The following is a 26,361-nucleotide window of genomic DNA, read 5'->3' on the forward strand; positions in this document are numbered from 1 at the left end:
GCGGCGCCTCTTAGGGCGCTCGCCGCCCTCGGGCGGGACCGTGCCCCCGGCGGCCCGTTTCCCCATGTGTCGGTTTGGGCGTTTTTACACCTCGTTCCCCTTGCTTTATTTCGGGTTTTTTTTGCGTCATGGCGGCTGGAGCGGTGGCTGGTCTCACTGCCTCTTTCTGGGGGAGGGGTTTAGGCTGCGGCCTGGCCCACCCGAGAGCCACGGCAAAGGTCCCCAGACTGTCTTGTCCCCAGAGACGACGGTGACGGGGCTGGCGCAGCGGGGAGCGAGTGCTCCTCCGGGCCCCACCACAAACACTGCCGGTGCCCCCAGGCAGCTCTGGCTTGGCGTGTCAGGCCTGGGCTCCCAGGGGAGGTCCGGTGCCACCGGTGGGGTAAGGGGGTTCAGCAGGGTGCCTCGCTGAACTGTCCCCCTCTTCTGCCTCGGAGTGGTTTTATAAGAGAAATGAATTTTGGTGGTCGAATATGCGTGTGAATAATTCTTGGTCCTTCAGCTATGCTTACTGTGAAACACAAAACTCAAGTCTCTCTCCTGTAGCGTAGTGCCGTCTCAACAAAGATAAATGAATAGAAACATGGACAGGTAACAGTGAAATACAGTGTTTAAAGTCCAGATTGCAAACATTGCCAGAGTAAGGAAATAAAACAAGCTCACACTCTCTAGCCCTTGTGGTGGTGTATTAAAGTTTTCAGATACTACTCTTGCCTTTTGTATAAGTGTGATATGTTATTAGTATACTTCATCCGACTTTGGGAGCAGAAAGATTTGAGAAGTCTGCCGTCTTTGCTTCTCCAGTGCATTCAGGTTCACTCACACTGCATCTCCTAGAAGCTGAGGGTTTTTTGCTGCATCTCCAATACTGCAGTCATTTATGCTTTTAACAGATTACAATTTCTGCGTTAAATGTTGCCAAATTAGGTGGATAATATATGAATGTCCTTGTTAACAATGCGAATAAAGTATTGCCTTGTTCTTATATGGCATTTTCGTCCATAGATGTTAAAGTATTTAAAAAAGAAATTGGAATCATTGTTTCTGTTTTATATTTTACTCTGTTACTATTTTACTCTGGACAATCTGATCTTTCTCTAGAAGAATCTGTGCCTATTTAAGTGAGTACATACTGTAACTCACTGGTCCTTTAGAAATGGTACCGTAAAATATGTATGTTTCTGCTGAAAGAGCCTACTGAGGTTTGCAATCTCAGTGCAGAATCCTAGCGGAGTCCGTGTGGTTAGCCAAAGAACTGCCTGGCGAAGGTACAGGGTTCACCGTGTTTATCCTGAAGGAAAAACAAGTAATGCCTTGTCTCATTGCTAATTTGCACAGATGTCTCAATTTTGAACACATCCTTTTTTCCAGGGAAGCCTAGGCAAGGCAAATAGAAGCTTGTTGAGCTCTCACTACTGAGTCAGTCTTACCTATACCATCATCTTCAGAACCCCTGGCTATCTCCTTAGGTCTCAGAATAGCCATAAATGCATACATTTGTACTACTAAGAACTTCATCTGGTCCCTCTGTTGCTATCTTGGCAAGGCCGAATCCACTTCAGATCCTTTACATGGTCCCCCAAGGGTGTTGGTGTGGTAAGTGTGCTTAGTCTGTGCCTGACAAGGAGTGGATTTTCTAAAAACAGCGGTGGTCGCTGTGTGCAAGGCCACATTCGTGAGGAGGAGTTCCCTTTGCTTATTACTATATGTATGGGTAGTTAGTAGTTCGTCAGAGCCAGCTAATACCTCCTAGTTACTGCGTTTGCTGAGAATGAGGGCAGGAGCTTCAGACCCTTCCTCGGCTGTGGGGGTTCAGGCATACATATCTCGGGAGAGTGCCGCGTCCGGTGGGTTATAAAGAAACATGGGCATCTAATTCTCCACCTGCAACTATGCTAGTTTGCCAAGGAGCTTGAAAGGGAATGTTTTTCTTGTTTGGTAATCATTGCACTTTCCTGGGAGGAGAAAGGTCTGGGTTGTAGTCTGTGATTTGAGAGCTCTTTCAAATGTCTGAAACAGCCCTCGGAGCAGGCAATGGACCCCGGTCTCTTTTCTCTCAGCAAAGGGCCTTCATTGATAGACTACACTGTCACACCCCCTGCCTGGGACGTGGATCTCGAATTCTTTCTTGCAGAATGGCACAACTTTCCCAGAAAGGATGGCAAGGACAGCTTTTGTTTCCGTATAGCCCACACTCTGGTGGTGAGGGCACTGCTGGCAGGGGAAAAATGGAGGGCTCAAAGTCACTGCAATGAAAAGGGCAGGGAGCTTGGGTCTCCCTTCTCCTTACAAAGTAAATTCTGAATTACTGGGTGGGGTTTTCTTTGTTTTTCCTTTCAGGCAGACCCATCGTTTACCAGTACATAGAATTTTTTACAACACTGCGCAGAGGCAATGAAGCTTATATAAGGCTTCAGGGCATAACATTAAACCTCCTGAAGCACGCTGCTTGGGAAACACAGCCCTGGGCTGCTACAAAGCAGATGAGGCCGGTCCACTGCTGGCCGCGTTTTTAAATAAAAGTGTGAGTTCTGCTCCATTTTTTTGAAGGCTCAGTGTAGGCTCTGAATCCTTTTGCAGTGCAGGGTCAGTAACTTAAATAACACAAGGAATGGGATTTCAGATGTATGTTTTTCTTTAGCATTGCCAGTTGACTAGATCAGATGGATCCCTCTTCCAGCATATCGGCTAGCCTGGGCCTCGCTCCGAGACAGCTTTTCCTTCCCACTGTGTGGGGAGTTTGTGTATCTAACTTGGGGCTATAAATTGCTTTCTGGGAGGCAATGCCTAAAAATCGGGTGAGTAAAATGAAGTTTTGCAATGCTCATTTCTTGTGTGAACAGAAAATTGATAATCCTTACTTCAAAATAGCAAAACATAATGTATAAAAATTGAAGCTTGACAAATTCAGATTCAAGACAGTTGTTTTCTAACAGTGAAGATAAGTAACCACACAAACAATTCAGAGATGGTCCATCTCTGGAAAGTTTTCCTAAAAGATATTTTCTAGTGAAAAAAAAAAATAATTAATGCAAATCCTATGGATGTCAAAAGAGATGTTCATAGTAGTCCAGTTTGGCTTTATAATTTATGAGCTTAATATGTATATTATGCAAGATTTTAACTAAAACACCCCCTGAACTGGTTGCTGAAAGGTATCTTAGCAGGGCAGCCATTCAGTTAACCAACAGCATCAATGAAGGATTGCCACTCTAGTACTCTCCAAACTAAGTTTCATGCATTGCAGGCTGGGTCAGAAGTCTCCCTATAGGGTTCATCTCAGTGTTCATTGTTTTTCACTTAAGTTCCTATGTGTGTTATTTTGCAATGAAAATTGAGAGAGCTGCTGGTAGGACTGATGAGTCACTGTTCCGTGCATCCAGGATTTTACATTTTAAAGATTGTCATTTGCATAATAATTTAACTGTGAGTAATCTATACTTCCGAGAGCACTGCTCACTTATACATCCTGCTAGGAAATCGTCTTTTCAGACCCTGAACTGTAATTCATGGAAGCATCCATGTCCAAGAAAGGTGATTGTCATAATTCATACACACCTGCTTGAGGAGAATAAGCATTTTTAGAGATATTTGTAAATTTTAGGCTACAGATACACATAGGACAGAGTTTATAACCTAGTCAATAACCTAGTCTTAGGGGATGGAGTCCAAAAGGTATATAAAACCAAAGATACTCAAGTTTTGACAATACATTTCCTTAGGTACCTAAAGGTACATCATCTGCCTCGGTCTAATCCGACATGAGCAGTTCAGTTGCCTACCTCATATCTAAACTTGATCTGATCCTGAAAATGAGCAATCCCTTTGCTATATGCTCTCATAGACTTGACCTTTAATTTGTGCCCCGGCAAAGGCTAACACCAGCAGGATCAGGCGGCATGCAGTCCAAAGATTTAAGACTGCTTCATTCAAAAAGCTTGGCCAAGGAAAGTGGTAATGTCTTTTTAATATAATGGCTCAATGGCTAGAGCATGTACCAGCGTGAGATTGGATTCTACATTCTCCTCTCTGCGTGGAAAATAGGTGAGTGGGCTCGAGGCCACATCTCTGCCTTTCCAGAAACCACCGAGCGAAGGGCGATCTGAACGCCAGAGGTGGGCGGAGGGAGCACTCTTCACCTCTCATGTACAAGCTGTTCCATCATGCAAGGGAGAAATCGTGACTTATGAAGGATTTGGGGGATGAACGGAAGGGGAGAGAAGAAAAGAAAGAGCAAGTGAGTGCATGATTGCATGATCTCCTGGCTGGCATCCTGATCTTGGAGATGAGAGGAAAAGCCAGCAAGGAACCCTGGATATGAGAGAAGTTTTGTATCCTATCTAGGGAGCATTTAATGTCAGACTAATCCCCCACCAGATTTAGCTGATCATTAACTAAAGGCAGCTATGTTTGTGTAATCAGTTTGTGACACTGACATCTGACACAGATTCAACAACCACCATTGTCTGTCATGCCTTTCTTTAACTTTTGACACAGCACAACCAGGAAGCAACCCCACGTGTAACGCGGAAATCTGAGCTACTCGGCAACAGTCCCAGGCTGAGGCACAAAAGTGCCCAGAAGACTTGCCTGCAGACCAGTTGGGTCAGTATTTGAATCCATGTGTTGTATTTTACACCGCTAAGAGGAAGGAAGGAGACGCAGCTAAAGAGATTACACAGGGACGTGTGGGACTGGGCATGCATGTTCCTCTGGAAAAGGCTCCAACAGCTGCATAAAGCAAGCCATGCGCCAGTTTTGGACACAGGCAGCCGAGTGCCCAAGCTCCTATGTGTGCTCAGAGCCAACCATAACGGTTAACTGCGCAGAGCCAACATTACGAGTCGTTACGAGAGATATTTTCTGCCTGGCACGTCCCTACTTACGCCCTCTCCTCACCTCCACCACTCCGGTTTACCAGAACTTCTACTTTGCTGTTTGGTCTGACAGTTTGCCCAAACAGCTTATGATTAATCTAACACAATATTTTTGTTAGTGACAACCAGCACCCCGAACTGCAATTATTGGTAAAATTTATCCCGAAATACAGTGAGTTTCTGGTCAGGGTCAACGTGCCTGTTTGTATAGGGCCCAGAACATCTGGACAACAATTTCAGCTGGACTCATGGATAATATTGGAATATAAATAAAAACCGAAAGCCATGCAGGATTAAAACAACGTTTAAAAATCAGAGGAAGGCCACCCTGAAAACTCTGAGGAGAATGTCCTCTCAAACCCTATTCTTTCAGTTCCTGCACAACATTGTTTTGTTTTCCAGTATATGACCTTCATCTAATTAGATTATTTAAATCTCTCAGTATACACAGAAATTATTCACACTTCCTCCCAGGCATGATTACATTTGATGGCCTTATCTATTGTTTAGTATGTACCTCTTTTTTTTTTTTTTCTTCCTCTTCTGATGTTCTGGAAACCACACACATTACACCAGACATCAAAGCTATTCCTTCAGAAGCAGTGCTGTGGCCAGCAGCATTGCTTTTCTGAACATGGAGCATACTAAATCTCCTAACAGGAGTGCCATTTCAGGCATAACAGCCATTTCAATAAGACAATAACGAAGACTTAAATCCTAAAACTAATGCAATGGAAGCAAGAACAGCCAGATAATGCACTGCTTTTCATCAAAGCCCCATTGGAGAGAAATTGTCTTGTAGCATGACTTCTTTGAAGGGTTTTACTCAGCTGAGTTGTCTCATTCCCTTAACACTTGTTCACATAAAATAAGGTGAAGATTTGATCCACTGTTACAGTATAGCTAAAAGCAAATTTGGCTTAATCTCTTCCCCCTACATACTGAAGCCCAACAGAAGTATACAGCCAGAAGGGGTGTCAGAGACAAGATGCACTTGTGATTCAAATTGCAAGCTAATATTTGATGGAAGTGGGAAAATGATTATTTGGATTTTCTATTTCATCTATATGAAACTGAGGATGGAAAACAAGGCTGCGTGAAATCACTAGGAGAGCTGAAGAAACCAGATTTTTACTCACCATCACCACAACAACAGAGCAGATTTTGACGTGTTACATGCAGTGCTTGGTGTAGCGTCCAGTCCTGTGGGGGCTCCTGTGGATCATCTTCTTGCTAATCACATGCAGTTTATCATCTATCATTTCATCTACAAGTTCTCCTCTAAACTGAGCTCCTACACCTTTTCTAAGATTTACTTTTCATATCAAAGCAGTGGCTGTGACCTTCAGAATGTTGTACAATGGTGGGGTTTTTTTTGTTGGTCTGCTTAGGAAATGTATTTTCTCGGCTCTAGTATCTTCTCTTACATTTTAAGGGTATTTTTGCATCGGAAGAAATGAATAATCTTCAAGAATTTTAAAACAAGTATAAGTCTGAAAACTACATAGTCACAGAAATTATTCCTCTGTTTCATCATTTATAGCTTGGAGGATGTAATAACAAAACCCATAAATGCAAAAGACTTTTTTTTTAAAGCTTGCTACTTGTGATCTTTGGTTAGAAATTACTGCTGTATTTTCAATTAACATTGTATAAAATATTTTATAATATCACTTTCCATACAAGCAAGAAGAGTGAAACCTTTAAAAAGCTGGATATATATGGTGAATTAATATTTATTATAGTAATGTATTGAAATACATTTGTTTCAGACACCCTCTTTGACCAACACTCTTATCTGCGGATGTTAAAAAGGTAATGCGGAAGCCAGATTCTTCTAGTTATTATATTTAACTACAAAGTGCCTGCTATGGGAGTTGGCAATAGTTTTGACACAAGATCAATTAACATAGGTTCAGTTATTCTTCTTGTATGAAAAGAGACAAATCTTCAGCTGACGTCGATGAGTGTAACTCCCTGGAAGCCAGTAAGAGTTGTGCTGTTTTACAAGTGAGGATGTGGTTCACCGTGGGACAGTCTGCCTCGTCCCCCACCCCAAGGTCCACGTCTTTGCAGTGAATTGCACTGTAGGCTGTTGGCTGGTACTTAACAAGTAAGGGTAGAAGGAGAAAAGAATGCAAGTTGTCCATTTTTGCAAGGAACCCACTTCACGTTCATGGAATATTTTGCTGCAATGATTTGATGTATTTCTCCCAAACATCCTAGATAGGATACAATTTTTTTCAGGCTTTGGGGCAGAGTAATCTTCTTCACTTACCTGGAGGTCTGGAACAGCTAGGCCTCATGCAGATCCATTCAACATAGTTAATTTAAATTTGTGGTAATTTCCTTTCTGCATCACTTTTCATAATAGGCATGTGCATCCTTGGCAGACATTTTAACAAGTGTACTTGTAAGTAAAGTTTAGCTTTAGTTTTAGGGGTTATTTATAACCTCATGTTCGAGTAAAAGGGTAAATCTTAATGAGCAGACATTAATGATCTCTGATTAAGATCCTACAGTCTCTAAATTGACTCAAATGCCTAAAGCATTTGTTATTAAATTATTTATTTTTTATTATTATTACTAAAAATAAATTCAGATTTTGTTTCTGATTCTCTGGTATTTATTACCACTATCTCTGGATAGCTATATATTATTTTAAACTCTAATGCTCCCCTGGCATTTTCCTTTTTTTCCTTGGATTAACACAGGAATCCCTAACGTGGGATCTGAGCTGCTGCTGAAGCAGTGCTCAGCATTTCGTACTCCACTGCCGGAGGAAGAAGAGTGCTGCACTCCATGGGAACAGTGAGGAAGCAGCAGGTCTCTACTACTTCTACATGGTGCCTAGGATCCACTGGAACATCTTCTTTCCTCAGAGCAACTCTGGGTCCAACACTGCCAAGAACTGGGACTAGAAAATAGACTGCAAATCCCAAAATAGTAGGATTTGATCTAAAATGAAGTAACATAATTGGTATATTTGGCCTCTGTCATTACTTTTCTTACTGTATTATTTCTGACTTCCTAGGTTGCATAACTATTTTGAAGAGCAAAAGGCAGAGACGTCCATGTTGGTCATCAAAGTATCTTAAACCTTGGAAACCGCTTATAATTTGTTCTGACTTGCTTGACATACATAGAGAAGGCAAGTGTCCATTAGAAAAGTTAGAATTTACATTTTAAAAGTTACACAAATGACATGCTATTTTTACCGATACTTATTTTTAGATGATTTCAAATTACCTTAGAAATTGATAGGTTGGCACAGTCCTACATCTTATACAAAGACTAAGAGACAAAGACAAAAGGTTACTAACGATTGCTATTTATTTTGTTAAGTCAATAAAAAGTGCATAGTACAAGCCCTTTATCCCAATCCAAGTACTCAGTAAAAGATTACTAGGAAACCGCAAATGGCACAGATGATTTTTTGTTTGGCATAATTCAGACATTTTAAACCACCAATTTACATTAGGTACATCACATCATCACTCTTCCTTTTTCAATCATGAACATTACAAGGCTAAGTGATCTGCAGACAATACATGAATACATATGATTTCTCATTTCAGAGTATAATAATTGTGTTAAGCAGACTCTAAAAATACTATTGTTTTAACAAAGTTCTAAGCTAAGGTATAATTGTAAACTTCCCTCCGTATTTCCCAAGTTGCTACAACTTGCATATCTTACTAACCGAGCTTAAAACCCTCATTATAGAATTAATCATATCCTGAAGCTTCACATACCACTAATCTCTTCCACACTTCTCAAAATTTACCATAAACATCTGTAACTGATACCATTATTTCATCGCAAACTACATCACTAAAGGCCAGATTTCTGCCACCCTTACTAAAGCTGCTACTAGTACATTATCTCAGAGTAGTCCCACAAACTTCAGTGCAACTACATGATGAGTAAGGCACTATTTAACATGAATAAGAGTGGCAAAATACAGTCCTACAATTAGTTACTTTTATTTTAATTGAGTGGTGATCTGAAGGTTATATCTTGGAGAGAGTATCTGAATTTAAAAGGCATACATTTTGACGTGGGATAGTGGCCTGGCTCTTTAGTAAAACATTTTACAATAAAATATTTCCAATGTTTTTTCTTTTACATAGAAAATTTAAAATAGCAATTTACATGAGGAAAGCATACATGTATAAAATCACTGGGACAATTACTTAGAGGAATTTCAAGCAAAGACAGTTCATTTAAATGTAAAACACAACATTACTCTGAACAAAAAGTTCATTTGCCAAGACTGTTAGAGCTGGGTGCACATGGTGAGTTTTATAAATACATACACAGACATTTAAGTAAAGCAAGACTGATCCTCACAAGTGAGGAGTGTCTGCTGTAAATCTCACCAACTTCCCATAGGATGAGGAGTGGTGCTCTGTCTGAAATGAAGCCTGTTTCAGTAGGCTTTTTAATCAATTAGAACCCTGTTTTATGCATCCGGTAGCGAAGAATTCTGGCCAAAAATCCTTGGAGAAAAGGTCAGTGTAGGAGATTATATATATTTCCTTGTTGGTTCAACAAAATGATGCTGTATTACTTGTTCTGCTCAAAACAGTATCCCAAACATAAATGTACATGGAAGGCAAAAAGCAAGCACAGTCAGATTGCTTGTCCCAGTGACATCTTTACACAGTGTTTGTGGCCTGTACACCATTAGACGTAATAGGACAAATTCTCTCAGCTTCTCTGCTGCAGCTCCATTGCTTTACATGGCACTGCACCGATGTCACTGAGAGCACCTGGCCTAATCTTCTTCATTTTTTTTTTATTTTTTACACATGCTCCTATGCTTGGGAGCACACTATTCCACAGAAATTCAAAGGGCAATTACATCAAATTACAGAAGCCTTTCTTCAGGTCTACGCTGTACCTTTACAAGGAGGCTTAGCTGGCCCGCCATTTACCCTGAGGAGGAAAACCCTGCATCTGTCAACCATGGGATCTGATGTGAGATTTTTGTCAGAGCCCGTTAATACAAACCTTTATGCATCTTAACAGTTAGCCCCTTCAGCTCCGTAACTAAAGTCCTCAGGAAATAAAGGTTTGCAGAGTAAGGCTTTGAATTCCCATATGTCTGTTCTACTGACCTTTACGGAAAGAAGCTTCATGTTGGTAAGATAAAAATGTTCTTTACATTATTCTCATCAATTTTTCAAATTGATCAAGAAAAATATACAGTGTTGCTTTTCTGTACATCTTTAAAATGTTCTTAAATTAATGTACATAAAAAAGTCATTCCCATTTGCTACAACGGGAGATGTGCACAGGCACGTGCACAGCCACACATACGCACACATAAACACACCACACATACACACAAATATTAGAGGGAAAAGACATGCCATATGTAGTCACCTGCAAGTTTGTTATTCTACAATTACAACCAGTAGATAAGGATGAAATGTTAAGAATTGCTGATAACATACAGGTGAAAAAACCTGAATATCCAGTATATGTTGTATATCAAAAGTTGGTAACCTTGGTAACCTCTTGGTATGATTTCATCCTGTCCAATATACATTACATCATGGCTAAAAACTCGTTAAGATACCGATTATTAAAAGACTATACCAGGACAGAAAATTCTACCAAGTTCTTCTCACTAAATTTCTCTTTTCGTAAAGTCTATAAGTAAACAAACCTGGTTTTGGAATACTTTTTTTTGACAACTTATTGAATAAGATATATAACTTATTAATGAACAAGACTAAATTAATTTCTTTTTTGGTGGTATAATCTTCTGTGTAAAGTTCCCAATATATATGTCAAAGCTTTGACAGTGGCAATTATCACATTCACTTATGTGCGCACACACACACTTAGTACAATTCTAGTGGACAATCCGTGCTTTTGCCAACAACCCTGTAAACTATGTTAGTGGTCCAAAGACCAGACTAAAAGCTGCTCTGAACCCAGGGCAAATACAAAATAATTTCAATTTTTCACCATATAACTAAGCTAATAGTTGCAACCATAATATAACTCTCAAAAGCATACTGGAGAAAAAATATGGATCGATCTGAAGAAAGGTCAGTAACCTTCTATTGTTATAGATGCACGGGGATTTTCTTTTTCTTTCAATGCATATCAGAAATCACTGCAAAGAAATTAAGATCATTGTAACAGAAAGAGACTGAGTGGAATGTCCACAGTAACAGTAACAACCAAAACCCCCCTGCAATGCCTTATCATTATTCAAATTACCATCTACTAGGAATTGTAATAACATACAAAGCAAAAATTAACTTAAAATTGAAGTCGCTAAAAGCAGTTCATGAAGATAACTGCTGAATGATAATTCTGCTCTATGTAAATGAGAAGAGAAAACAGTATTGAATGGGGTTTAGGAGTAATCTGGTCACCGTTCATTTGGTCGTGCAAGGTTTTAGCTGCTGAACTTTTCCAATACTGAATGCTCTAGTCCACTGGTGGGGCTGGTGGTTCTTGTCCCTAGGGTGAAGGAAGGAGGAAAAGAAAGAAAAAAAACATGTACAGGATTAGAAACAGTGCTTCACATAAGATCATTTAGCAATAAAAGAACTCAGAAGAGTTACATTGCGCTTTCTTTTAAGACCTTTCAATATCTCTTTCAATATTCAGAGTAAACAAGCATCAAAGAACAATACCGTTTCCTGCATTGATAGGGATTTTTCCATGATCCCACATCTAGGACAAAGATCACCTTCCCAGTTTCATGCTGTAATTTTGTTTACTGACTTCTCTTAAAGCTGTGATTTTCCCCTTGTACATAAGAAAGCAGAAGGCAGTTCCAACCAGGGACAGCCAGTGTCCAGAGGACATTATGACCCACACTTAGTCATCTGTCCCTGCTCCATCTCATGGCAGGCCTCACACTTGGCCTTCGTGATTCTACTTTCACTTTGGTTTTACTCATTTTCATTGTTAATGGAGTTCCAAGAAAATACAGGAAAAAAAATGTAAGGAAAAAATGACTGTAACATAGTCTGTATTAAAACAAAATACATTTAAGCTATTGTAGAGTCTCTCTGCAGGGCACTTGAAGATGCACTTACATTATGTGGGCTGGTTGGCTTTCCGGCTGTGTTGGATCCTCTCAGATTACTAGGTCTCAGTAAGAACAAGACAAGCGCAATCACCACCCAGGCCATCATTATCATCGCAAAGCTGATGCCATTGTCACTGGAGGAATTTGGTCCTGGCACTACAGACAAGAAAAACTCAAGTTATAACACAGACTGACAGCAGAGTTCTTTCCCCAAAATGAAAACAAAAATGCAACAAAAGTCTCAGGAAAAAAACTGAAATATTTTTCAGTTGAGTTTTCTGATTAGTCCTGCCTTTTGGCTTTGAGACAAGTAATTCTTGGCTAGTGTTACACTGTTTTTTAATCACATTTCTTATCCCTTTGAAAAGAGAATCTATTTCATAAGATTTCACTGGAATTCTCAGAATTACCATGAATATTTCTTAGTTCACATTAACTCCTAATGAACTGGAGATGATAAACACATACTTTGTGTTTAAGAAATCAAACTTGATTTTTAAGAAATCAAACCTGATGCAAAATATATTTATGTGGGAAAAACTCCCATCTGTATGTTGGTGTTTGTTTTTTTGCCTCAAACAAATAAAAAGAATAAGGCTAAAGAGATGAAAGCTTAGACTCCGTTGTTAGGCCCCACACAGAGGACATGCTAATTCTAGCAAGAAGGGAGCAAACTAATGGTTATAATTTTGTTGGCTACTGTAAGTTATTTATCGGGAGTTTGTTCAAGCAAGTGTGAGTGTCAATATGCCAGATCTCCATGACTGATCATCCAGGTCATGTGGTATTTCTGATAGCATCAAGAAAAACATATCTGTCAGGAGGGGAAAAAATGCTGAGGAGATACATGAAAAAGTGAAGCCCAGGAACACAATATAGAAATTTTACACCTAATTTCCATACACGATGGCTGAGACATCAAAGCATGGAAATAAAACTGAGAAAATCCCCTCAGACTGGAGATGGCTGGTTAGTCTTTTTGGATCAAGAAACTCTTGCAAATACCTGCACATTTGAAAACAACAACTTTTCTCCTCTGAAACATAATTTCAAATAATCAAACTGTAAGTAATGTTGTCAGCTGAAGTGTAAACCAATGTACAGTTAATTACCTATGGTACTTACATGGCTCCATTTACAATAGTATCTAAAGACCTGACATCTTCATTAATGGTCTAGATCATCAATCAATACAAAGCTATAATGAATAACCTTCAGAAAGAGAAGAACTGTTCTATTTTATTACTCAAGTTGAAAACTTTAACATCTGGGGAAATTCCACAGAGACACTCGTATCTGTCAGATTTTTCAGTTTTCTCAACTCATTTGGATCATCTCATTATGGAGTCAAGTCTGGATTCAGTATTGGTTGGAAGTTGTTCTTATTTAACATTTGCTAGATAACTTATACCCAGTGAGCTGCTGGAGTCATTTCCTTGAAGGTTAATGCTGATACCAAAGAACCACCCTCATCACTGTCATACTGGGTAGCATTTTTAACAGAGGCTCTTCTATGAAAACGGTTTGTTCATAACACAGCCAAAACACAGCAGAGGGGCAGTGTGGGGAAGCTTACAGCTATGCCATTCACAACACTGCTGTTCTGTGAGTAAGACTTCATGAGTTGGGGCTGTTGGACTGATGTCCTTTACCGACATCACATGCACTCAAAAATGTCAGAGAAGAAAAAAACATGTATTATATAAGTTCATGCTTCTCACAGCACAAACACCACCATTAACATGTATGAGCAAATGAAACTGCTATACAGCTCTTGCCTTTTAAATGTCCGAAATATAGACATTTCAAAACTCGAGAAGTTGCTAATGTAGAGGAGTTTTATGATTAGAAGTATATACAATTACAACTGACAATTCTTTTGGAGATCTGAGTGAATAAAGCACACTGTATATGAGGAGAAGGCATAGTGCAAAGAAAATAAATGAGAATGCTACAGCCTTCAATTCATTAAACTAATATATAATTGATTCAGAAAGCATATGGAATTGTGCAGTTAAGAGTTTAGACCTGCAATTGTGTTGAGGGAAAATATTATTGTTACCAACATCATATATTAATATTTTAAATCTTGGATGACCTTTATATATGCAATCCAGTAAACTAGCATATAATTCGGCATGAAAAGAACAACTGCTTTATTTTAGGGCTTCCAGACAACGTTAATAGCCACCCTGAGACTACGTTCAGCAGCATGTAAGACAGCCTTAGGTACCTGCTTTGGCATGTATGTTCAGTAGAACGTTGAAAATTCAGATCACCTGTTATGCTGGATTCCCCATACAATGCAGAGAAACAGGGACTAGTCAGACTGCCTTCTGGAATTTTTGCTGAACCATAGTGCACTTTGGGTCTGTGGTTAAACAACAGTTGGGGTAAGTAAATGCTACTAGGTCAGCTCATGCTACAGGTCAAGGAAGGGAGCAAAGGGAACCAGAGGGAAACCACAGGCGTTCATGCAAGACACCACTTCTTCCAGCCTGCATTGTAATACGGTTTAGATGGAACCAAATGTGCTGAAACATGTTCTAAACTAAGTTAAGCAAGACAACAGCTGATCTAACACAGCTTGGCCCTGTACTACCTACTCAAAGCATGCCAGATACTAAAACAGCCACAACACTGTTTACACTATTCAAGAACCGTTAAACCCACATCTCTCACAAGTGACCATGTGTTTTAATAAGGATGTGAGATATTTCAGAATCTGCTACTTCAATCTCTTAACATAAGGAGATGAGGATAAGCAAAATCTCACATAGCTGGGGTGAATCACGCTTTTCAAAGCTTTGCATCACAAATCAAGAGAACAGACAAGAAGCTGTTTGAGTTACTGGGAGCAATAATATGTAGAAGACAACAATCTTCTGCTACAAAGACCTCCATCACCCAGATCACAAAATAATCAGATAAGACCAGCTTATGGATAAAGAACAGTTGAGTGAAGCTGAAACCAAGCAGCATGGAATTTATGCTGATGGGCAGAAGAAAAAAATCTTATTTTTAAGAGTTCACAGCCACAGTGCTTTTACCTATAACTGGTATTTTTGCAGCTAATTTAGAAGTGGTTTTTTTGATCCCTTGAAGAATAAAGGCTATCCTATAAGAGCACTTGTGGATGATATTTTCCAGTATTTCCAGATGGACAGAAGATTGTCCTGTTCCAACCTCACAGATGAATGTCCCTGCCACACCCATTTGATGGATGGAACTGGTTATTAATCTGCAGTGCCTGGGAGACACCAACTAGTACAGAATGTAGCAGTACATACTCCCGTGTCACTGAGCGACATGAAACTTACAGTCTCTAACCTGCCTTTCCACACAACACTGAATCCAGCCCAAGGTCTTTATTTTCAGAGTATCTGGTCCCCTGGGCTCAGCATACCTATATATCCATGCACTTCTGAATGAAGCCTGTGAGCAGTTCTGCCCCTGTGGTCACCTGGAATTTTTTTACACCATGGCTGAATTATCTCTATGCAGGAGAAAGCTTTATGAGGAGCTGGTCTGAGACTGTGGGATGAACTCCCATGGGAGCTAATGATTATGGTGAATCCTATCTGTTGCTCTGCGTACAAGATACAGTTCTTTGACTTGCTTTTTGCTATAGAAACAGAGACTAGGCCACATAAACTAGTCTTCTCTCAGAGAGAAATGGGAAGAGAAAAAAAATGTTCTGTGACAGATGTTTGCCACCTCATTTAATGTTCTACTAGAAGGCAGTCAGAGCTACTAAAATGATGAGTTTGGTAAAAATAATTTCTAAAGATTAAAGGTCAACCACCTCCTGATTGTGCAACTGAAATCTCAAGAATACAATATTAAAATTAATAAATGCCCTTGTTAAATACTCCTTACATGAACTTAGTTCTCCTCTTAACATGCTATTTTTCATTCAGAGTGAGGTTGTAATCTAAAGAAAAAGAGGAAAGATTGCATTTCTTTTACTGTAAAAGTATATTCCATGTGGGTTTTTTTGTCTGCCCTCTCATGGTAGAAATGTCTCCTTTTGGATCTTCGGCTTTTTACTGTTTAACATCTGCATGCAGAAAGGCAAAAGCGTGCTCTCTGACTTGTGCCGCCTTCTTTTCACAGTGTTTTTAGCCTTGCCTGTTCTGTGAAAGAAAGGCAGGAAACCGTATGAAGAGAGGTATCTTACAGATGAATCATCAGGGAAGACAAAGAGCCTGTGGGACCTTCAGCAGATAATCCCTGCAAGCTGACATTCTCAAAGGCAGGGATAAGGAAACTGAAGAAAGCCAAAAAGGACTTGACTGGAGGAAGGGAGAAGGGAATTACCAGAAAAGAGAGGGAAGAGTTGGCAGACATTTCATGCCGTTAGGTTAGGCTGCTGTGACTCCCCTAGATGAGTACAACTCAAGATGAATCACAGATATGCATTCATTTAAAAATACATAAAAAATTGGAAGTAGAGTAGACAACATTTGAGACAGTCATCTCTGACCATATTACAAGCTAGTAGAGCACTGAGAATAGTGTTGAAAATATGAATGCGGTAAATCCAGCTCACAACATCTGGGAATTGCTAGAACACAGAGAAAAAACTCAGGCAGTGGCCCCTCATTTCCTTTGACATGGAAGGCTGACTGTGAAGGGCCATGATGCATCAGAGCAGCTCAGTACCAGCTGGGGATCCTCCCTGGGCTGGATGAACCGCTGATGCTGCAACTGCCGCACACTTCAGAGAAATCTTCCCTGCTCCACTTGCATTAGACAGAATTCAGAAAAGAATTATCATTCTTATTCCTTGTTTCAAGGGAAACTGTAAGATCTTCTGATTTGCTGAGCATAAACAATCCCAACAGAATATTAAATGTGCTGCATATTCAAAACTTGCAGCCTTTTTTCTCCAAGGCACCCACTGAAATGGAGTGAACAGTCATCAGACTCTGATATATGCTTTACCATCATAGCAGATATTCTGACAGAGAACCAGCAGAAGAAGAGCCATCAAGCAGAGTGCCCAAATGCTCTCTGAAGTGGTGCTTATATCCTCTTGTATGGAGGAGTACAAATCCAAAAGCACTGGTCCTGACCCTGGCAAGAAACTCTCTGCAGGGTAGTCACTACAATATAGTGGTGCCAACAACCATAAATAAGAATTTAGAGCTAATAACACAAAAACGCGAATGAGGGAGCCTTGGTGCTACTACTTTGATCTGGCTCCAAAAATCTAAAAAAGATCTGAAATCACGGGTTGAAAAAACAAAGTGTGCTCAGGAAGAATCAACGCAGGGTGTTTCTGAGAACTTCCAGCTGGTAGCAACAGCCTAACGCATGACGCTGCTGTGACACTGGCTGAACCACAGCCCTGATGTTTCCCAAAACAAAACCACAAACATCTCATCAGTTATTCCACAACCTTGCAACTTAAGAATCTGTGTATGACAACATTCCCAGCTGCGCTTCCAGAAGGAAGACCAAATCCTGGGAATGAGCAAATGGGTGGGAGTGAAACAAGCTTCTTTGTATCAAGGTCCTGAAATGAGGAATCAAAGTCAGCAAGTAACAGGAAATGGAGCTGTGAAACCTAGGGAACAGGAGACCCACCTCAAACACAAGCTCATCATGGCATAGCTCATCAGAACAGGATGAAGCAATGGATGGAAGACTGGCCCAGAATTGGTTTAATCTGTCTCTGAAAACATTTCTAGAAACTTCTCCAGGCTCAATCTGTTTGTTTTTGCCTTTGACTCCTGGGAGTCTTACAGAGCTCATGTTGACCCAAGCACAGAATCACAGAAGCATCACAAAATAATCTGACAAATAGGCAGTCAGTGTCATTGCATCAGCAGAAAAATACCTTTGCTGGAACTAAATTTAAGGCAATATAATAACGTAGGAGAGGACTTACTCTATAATTTTTGCTTTGGTTTTTGAAACAAACCACTGGTTTGGAACAATTGCTGCCAGATTGCTTGCATCTGCACAGACAGTTATTGCAAGGATCTCTTTCAGAATGGAAAGCTATTTGCCGCAAACCATTCACATCCCCACTGTACTATAGCTTGGTAGCATGAAAGCCATCCCACAAGCTTTGTGCCCACACATAACACAACTTACTCATTTATACAGTCTTTAGCCTAAGAGCTTCATAAATATTGATGAGCCAAGACTCCCAAGGCTTGAGTGAGAATGACCTACCATTGCTTGGTTTTGACTGCAGACTAAAGCTCGGAAAGCTGCACAGCCTGTCTGTGCCTACTTCTAATACAGAAAATATTCTGTCTCCTGTCACCTGCCTCTTTAAATCACAGGCATGTAGGAGAGGGGAAAAACCCCTACACGTAGAAGTGGAGGAGACAAAGAAGTCTGCCCTAGGACAGATGCATTTGGGAGAGGAGGGGTGCTGGAAGTCACAGACACACAGCGTAACTTGGAAAGCCCATAAAGAAAGAGTAAAGCCAGCAGCACTGTTATGGCACGTGTGCACCCCACTCTTTTTTTTCAGGGGTTATCTGGGAAAGCTCATAGCGTTTCCCCTGCAGCCCAACATGGCAATGAATCTGGGACTGTTTCACACTGGGAGGGCACAGTGCAAGTCCAAGCAAGATGCCCATCTCTAAACAGGTTTTACTGGGGAATGAAGAGGGAGGAACATGAGAGTGAACGAAGGCATGCCCTCTCCCCAAGATCCTGGAAACCTTGACTGCACTGCTCCTAGACCTGTAGAAGACACAGGCACCAGCAGCTCTTGCTTCCAGGAACACTGCTCAGGTGCTCCCTGCTCCCTCCGAGCATTACAGTAGTCCTGATGCAGGCTAATTGAGTGAGTTCATATGCTCAGTTGGTAAAGCAATATAGGAAAAACAGATCCACTTCCTTTTTATTTATAAGCATTTGGCAATGTTCCCTCTAGACCATGAAAAGAGTAAACAGAGCGCCTCAGGGCAAGCTTACATTAGTGCATAACCTCTGCACAGCTATGCTTCCCAGCAGACGCTGGTAATGTTTGACTGTCCTAGTAATGCTCACTGTTTGGGAGAGTTTTTTAGATGTATTTCACAGCAAATTTCAAGGAAGTGTACACATCAGTACTCTGCTTCCTTAACTACACAGCCGCCAAGTCAAACAGAAATGCAGTCACAGTGTATGTCAACTTATCAGTCAGAGCTGGCAGGGAATCTCCTCTCCCTCACAGTGAAGCAGAGCGTTTACAGTACTGACAGTAAGTCACTCAGCCCCAGCCATGAACATGTGTACGTGTGGGGGTCTGTGCTGAATAGCCAGTCTTCACTGGTGAGGCTGCTATGACTGTAAGGAGGACAAATAAAGCCCCCTCCAAATTTTCTCCATAGGGAAAATTGAAATCATCCTATTTGGAGGCTAATGGTAAGATTCAGTAATGCTTGGGGCCTGATCAATGGTCATGCTGGTATATTGATACCTCCAGCCTGCTCACCGTTGCCGCTTCCATACAATGCTTCCAATGTACAAATGTTCATCTGCATCACAGATCCTCAGAAACTACCTCCCTCACATAACAATTTTAGTACTGTAGTATTTGATTTCATGTAATATGTTCCTATAACATTAAATCAACTGCTGCATTTTAAAGACCAGTCAGACTGTATTTTAATTACTACTGTTTATTTTACTTATATGCACCTGATCTCGATAGTTACTCACATTCCTGAAGGCATTCTGTGTCTGTGCAGTACGACTGAGATTGTCTCAGCTGAAACAGAGAAAAAGAAAGGTGTGACAGTTAGCAATGAGACTCCGTCAGCTTTTACCGAAATCATGATTTAGTATAATGTCAGAGCACAAGTTCAAGATAAGGAAGATTATAACCGATCCTTTACTGCATTGCACTTGGCTTATGGTATGTGAAGAATCCCAGGTATGGAAGTAGTTTCTGAACACTGTTTACACAATACCTTTAAATCACCTGACCAAAGTGTTATTGCTTCCACACAGGTTGCAGCCACTGAGTGCCTTTTAAAATTCAAGTTAAAAATCTATACTGACATAGACATTGTTAGATACAGATATACCCTCTACACACATTTTGGAATTTATAATGGATAGGTGCTACTACTATTATCTAGAACAAGTAATATTAAAATACTCTGTGATTACATAACAATAAATGATCAGACTGTGATAACGGTGTGGTGGCTTGACCCTGGCTGGATGCCAGGTGCCCACCAAAGCCGCTCTATCACTCCCCCTCCTCAACTGGACAGGGGAGAGAAAATAAAACGGAAGGCTTGTGGGTCGAGATAAGGACAGGGAGAGATCACTCACCAATTACCGTCACGGGCAAAACAGACTCGACTTGGGGAAAAATTAGTTTAATTTATTACTAGTCAAATCAGAGCAGGATAATGAGAAATAAAACCAAATCTTAAAACACCTTCCCCCCACCCCTCCCTTCTTCCCAGGCTTAACTTTACTCCTTATTTTCTCTACCTCCTCCCCCCCGAGCGGCGCAGGGGGACGGGGAATGGGGGTTTGGGTCAGTTCATCACACGTTGTTTCTGCCGCTCCTTCCTCCTCAGGGGGAGGACTCCTCACACTCTTCCCCTGCTCCAGCATGGGGTCCCTCCCACGGGAGACAGTCCTTCACAAACTTCTCCAATGTGAGTCCTTCCCACGGGCTACAGTTCTTCACGAACTGCTCCAGCATGGGTCCCATCCACGGGGTGCAGTCCTTCAGGAACAGACTGCTCCAGTGTGGGTCCCCCGTGGGGTCACAAGTCCTGCCAGCAAACCTGCTTCAGCGTGGGCTCCTCTCTCTGTGTGTCCACAGGTCCTGCCAGGAGCCTGCTCCAGCGCGGGCTTCCCATGGGGTCACAGCGTCCTTCGGGCATCCACCTGCTCCGGCGTGGGGTCCTCCATGGGCTGCAGGTGGATATCTGCTCCACCATTAACCTCCATGGGCTGCAGGGGGACAGCCTGCCTCACCATGGTCTTCACCACAGGCTGCAGGGGAATCTCTGCTCCAGCACCTGGAGCACCTCCTCCCCCTCCTTCTTCCCTGACCTTGGTGTCTGTAGAGTTGTTCCTCTCACATCTTCTCACTCCTCTCTCTGGCTGCAACTGCTACTCCCCTGTAACTTCTTTTCCCTTTCTTAAATATGCTATCCCAGAGGCGCTACCACTGTTGCTGATGGGCTCGGCCTTGGCCAGCAGCAGGTCCATCCTAGAACCCGCTGGCGTTAACTTTATCGGACCTAGGGGAAGCTTCTAGCAGCTTCTCACAGAAGCCACCCCTGTAGCCCCCCCGCTGCCAAAACCTTGCCACGCAAACCCAATAGACACGGTTACGCACAGAGAAGCCGAATTAAAATTTCATATTTAAACTTAGCAATTACTATTTTTTCCACCTAAGATATTTTTTTAAAAGCAGATTTTAATATGTATTTTACTGTTTTTTCTCTTTACTGATGGGTAAAATTTAAAATGCTTTTAGCAACTGTAGTGACTATTTGCATTTACAGACTAGGTAAGCTTGCTAACTGCAAGAAAAGTCAACACTGGATAACCTGCAAATCAGTATAACTATTTTACAGATGACAGAGTCAAAAAAGAAAGACAAATATCATTCTTTATCAGGCACAGAGAGGTTAAGTGGATGGGATTTAATCTGCTGTATTATGGAAATAGGTTCTATCCCCTGCTTAGGTAAACTACACCGATTAATAATAAAAGTTGTAAAAAGTACAGAATTGTTACGATGCTGCGGTTAGAATTGACATTTGGTTTTTGACAGGTTTTATGTCACAGTAGTGTCACAAATCCCAACACTTCTTGCCACAACAGGCTAATCTGTTTATTATCAGTGTAAATACACAAATGTAAAAGAGAAGAAAAGATGATGTTCCTTATGAAAGAAATACATGAATGATTTCTACAAACCCAATTTCCCCTTGTATTGGTATAACTGATTTGCTGTGTGTAGTCATAATATTATGCAAAGCACATCAAGGAAACAGATGAGCAACCGAAGGAAGAAGATACTTGGAAAAGTTTAAGCTCCTCACTTTATCATAATGATTTTCAATGACTGAAGCATTTGAGAAAGAAAAAAAATGTAATTGGAGATTGATCACATTCATTCTTTCATTAATATATTAAGATCTGCTAGCAAATTTACTGAGACTACAAAGAAGTTCCTTAGGAAGTACTGGGAAGGCTGGATTTAACCTTTCAGCTATTTCTATAGTTAAAAACAACAGCACGGAAAATTAAAACAAAAGACTTCTACTTACCTTATTAAAAAAAAAAATCTGTCAAACTATGCATATTTCCTGCCTTTCCTATATAAAAGTAAAAGCTCATTTTATTTTCAAACTTTGGAAGTAATTCTGAAAGGGGAGGTTTTACATTAGCAATACTACCAATCTGGAATATCTGACACTGAGAGATTCCTGAACTGGGAAAACTGGATATTGCTATACTCACATCTTAAAGAGATAAGTAACATAATTATCTTCTGTTTGTATAAGGGTTTAATCCTGGAGGGGGCTTAATTTATAATCCCTACTCTGTAAAACACAGTTTGCAGGTATTCTTCAACACAGAATGATGCCCAGAATTAAAATGGGTAACAGGTATATGATCAGAAACATCGTACAGGTCAACAAGCACACAGCATGTAGTTATCCCTCTGTCCCCAGGATGGCTAGTACTCATACAGCTTATCTAGTTTGCCCAGATAGACAACACTGCCTTGGGGTGTTCTAGCCACAATATTAATTATCTCCCATTCTAAGTGTTATACCTTGTCCAAATACAACTTTTTTAAACCATGCAATTAACATTTCTATAAAAGCCATCTCAAAAATGGTGCATGCACTTTTTGTTGCCGTTAACATCCTGTTCCTTCACCTGTCTACCAGATAAGCTTCCACTGCTACCACAAAAAAAATGATGGAGCTCCAGCTTTGACCGACATGAATACGTTAACCACCAGAGAAGCTTGTTCAACAACAACAGAAAGACATTCCGGCTACAGCTATGCCTTTCTTGAAGAGCGGTCTCAGGGGTGAGCATGATCACACCATGCTTTGTCATTCACTGGCATCTCGACCATTTCTTCATGAAAAGCCTAAACACTTCCTGGAAATGCCTGTTGATGTAGTAGGCAACATGATTAAGACACAGTAAGTATTAAATCCCTGAGATTTTCTGTGCCCAAAGCGTGCCATCTGATGTTACAATTCTGCTTACAGGCTTGTTGACTGTAAGATACTAAGTTTATCCCACGGGCATCCTTGGTGACTTCTCAAAAGACAGGACAGGCTCCAAGACCTCAGAATGAAAAGTACTGCTGGAAACACCAATGTCAGAAATATTTCAGTAAGCAAGCAGTCTTAAGAAAAATACCATTAGGAGTTGCTCTACAGATCTCTACTGAAAAAATGCTCTTAGATTAGATTATATCCTGCCAACATGGAAAAAAGTCTGCTTATGTATGGAGGAACACTGTACAGAGGAACCTTTACAAAGTACAGAGCTATCTGTACTTTCTGTGATAATGGGGCTGTGCTTTCCAGAGGGCTTGGACAACAAATATTCCTTTTTTTTTTCATGAGGATTTAGAAACTAACTGTGTAAGGTAGGTTTAGAAACCTCAAATTATGTTGTGAAACAGTTACAAGAGAAAAGTATGAAAAAATTGCATTTTTTGTAATTTGTATTAAATTCCTCCAAATTGAAAAAAATACATAATCATATAATCATGCAGATGTAAAGACCTGTCCTGGTTTCAGCTGGGACAGAGTTAATTTTCTTCCTAGTAGCTGGTACAGTGCTGGGTTTTGGATTTTAGTGTGAGAATACTGTTGATAACACTCTGATGTTTTAGTTGTTGCTAAGTAGCGCTTATCTTAAGCCAAGGACTTTTCAGTTTCCCATGCTCTGCCAGCAAGCAGGTGTGCAAGAAGCTGGGAGGGAGCAGAGCTGGGGCAGCTGACCTGAACTAGCCAAAGGGGTATTCCATACCATGGAACGTCATGCCCAGTATATAAACGGGGGAGTTGGCCGGGAGGGGCGGATTGCTGCTGGGGCATCGGTCAGCGGGTGGTGAGCAACTGCATTGTGCATCACTTGTCTTTTCTTGGGTGTTATTTCATTTTTTTTTGTTTATATTCCTTTTCATTACAATTATTATTAATATTATATTATTACTATTATTATTCTTAGTAGTGTATTTTATTTTACTTTAGTTATTAAACTGTTCTTATCTCAACCCACGAGTTTTACCTTTTTTTTCGCTCCTCCTCCCCATCCCACTGGGAGGGGGGAGGGGAAAGCGGCTGCGTGGTGCTTAGTTGCTGACTGGGGTTAAACCACAACAGCACCCCACCTAAAAAAAAATTACACTTCATAGTCTCTGCTACATTCATATCCAGCAATATAAATATTTCTAAGAAATATTTCTTAACTATTCCAGGTAATATAAAAACTTTTTATATACTTGTGCTGGAGAAGATTTGGTCAGAACAGGACCACCCATAGACTCAAACAGGTTTTAAGAAGCCATAGATCACATGATAAAAATCACACTCAAATATCTTCTCATGCTCACTTCCCCTCCTGACTAGAAGCACATGCAAAAGCTCAGTATCCACGAGCAGAAGCTCTAGGAGGGCTCTGTAAGCCAGGGAGCCAGGTAACAAATTTGTTTTTAACAGCTCAGTGACAGGCTGTGTATTGTTCTCTTGGGATGAAACACAGCAGATGACGGAAAACGAGCAGCAGAAAAACCAGGTTTTTCTCAATTCGCTCGGGTGAACTAGGTCCTAACTCTGTAACCCAATACAAATCTGATCCCATGCGGTCACTCAATTAGTCAAAAGACGAGAAACAATTCTGGCACATGTATGAAATGCTTATGTAAGTTGAATGGCTGGGAAAGGCAATGCCTTTTGCTGAAACAAGAATGCTCCTTCTACCAATTAGCTCTCTCTTGATAACTACACCCTTAAGGGACATAGCAACTGTTGGAAAAAAATGGAATGTGAGACATTTCAATCGTCAGGTAATTGAAAAAAGAGCAATTATCAGGGACTGGAAATAAACAGTCCGTTGTATTCAGATTTTCTATTCAATGTGGAAGGGGAGTTTGAATGAAAGTTTGTGGAATAATAGTAAAATGTTGAACCAGACCTTCCCTCTTCTCAACAAAACCCTCAAAAAGACTTCAAATACACTCAATGTTTGTCAGACTGGGAACACTATAGAGTTGATGAGAAAAATCTGAATGGAGAAGTAATTCTTAGAATACATTAACTCTTACATACTTAAAGGAAATATTATTAACGGTGGTTTTGGTTTTATTCATATTTCAGAGACTCCTGTGTTGTCAAAAATGTGAATTTAGTGGAAGATTAATAGTTGACTGCCTGAACTGACACCTGCTGAAGTCAGCAACAGCCTTTTCATGTTTTTCTGGAACAGGTCCTTAAAAAGAACACAGAAATTAGGTGAGTGAAACATCAGGGCTTATTCAACAAAAGAAGACGAGAGTGAAAAATGTTACAAAACTAAATACTTCTAGAAATTACTATTTTCTTTCAGTTAAATGAAGAGGATTATATCTGAATTTTAACATTCTCTGTGCAGTTTGCCATCCAAATACAATAAATGGCTTAGTGCATGTGAGCCAAAAAATGAACTAATTTATCTTTTATTGTCCAAAATGAAGTAAACACAAATTGTTAACAGCATGAAAGCTAAAAGGGAGCTAAAAAGGCTCCAAAATTTTCAGGTTTAATGCAGTGCAAACTTGTGTGCAATACAAGTAAATATACTAATTATAAATGTATGCACGGTATTTAAAATACAACCGTGAAATTTAATTCCCTCCAGTACATTTAAAATCTTGAATAGCTTAAGTTAAAATAATTTAAATTAATAATCCCCACACCACAAGAACTTTTGGTCAATATGAGTATTTGGTTTCTATGAAGCCCCTCATAAGTTCTTGGAACTGGGAGACACCAGTGGCTGAATTACAGTAAATCAGTGTCCACTTACTGACATATTTTGAATGTAAACCTAACACGATTCTGAGAAAAAAAGAATCACAGAACCATAGAATGCTTAGGGTTGGAAGGGACCTTAAAGATCATCTAGTTCCAACCCCCCTGCCATGGGCAGAGACACCTTCCACTACACCAGCTTGCTCAAAGCCCCATCCAACCTGGCCTTCAACACTTCCAGGGATGGGGCATCCACAACCTCTCTGGGCAACCTGTTCCAGTGTCTCATCATCCTCACAGTAAAGAACTTCTTCCTTACATCCAATCTAAATCTGCCCTCTTTCAGTTTAAAGCCATTACCCCTTGTCCTATCACTACATGCCCTTGTAAAAAGTCCCTCTCCAGCTTTCTTGTAGGCCCCCTTTAGGTACTGGAAGGCTGCTAG

The 26,361-nt window shown here is 40.5% G+C and overlaps 1 protein-coding gene across 2 annotated transcripts in view; it reads right to left on the minus strand.

Moving 5' to 3' along the window:
- Positions 1 to 8,192: 8,192 nt before the first annotated feature.
- Positions 8,193 to 26,361, minus strand: part of SMIM14 (small integral membrane protein 14) — a 45,001-nt gene continuing 26,832 nt past the window's right edge. Inside the window, exons 3-6 of one of the 2 annotated variants that reach the window (XR_007766467.1) lie at positions 19,612 to 19,660; positions 11,948 to 12,096; positions 11,276 to 11,363; positions 10,989 to 11,010 (exon numbers count right to left, since the gene is read on the minus strand). Coding sequence is in view for 1 of the 2 variants with exons in the window: in XM_050896706.1 (XP_050752663.1) it covers positions 11,331 to 11,363; positions 11,948 to 12,096; positions 19,612 to 19,660 (231 nt within the window). In the remaining variant the exon portion in view is untranslated. Of the gene's footprint in view, positions 11,364 to 11,947; positions 12,097 to 19,611; positions 19,661 to 26,361 lie in introns of both variants that reach the window. The other variant, XM_050896706.1, reaches the window with a different exon arrangement.

The sequence above is a fragment of the Gymnogyps californianus genome, chromosome 4 (genome assembly GCF_018139145.2).
Source record: "Gymnogyps californianus isolate 813 chromosome 4, ASM1813914v2, whole genome shotgun sequence".
NCBI lineage: Eukaryota > Metazoa > Chordata > Aves > Accipitriformes > Cathartidae > Gymnogyps > Gymnogyps californianus.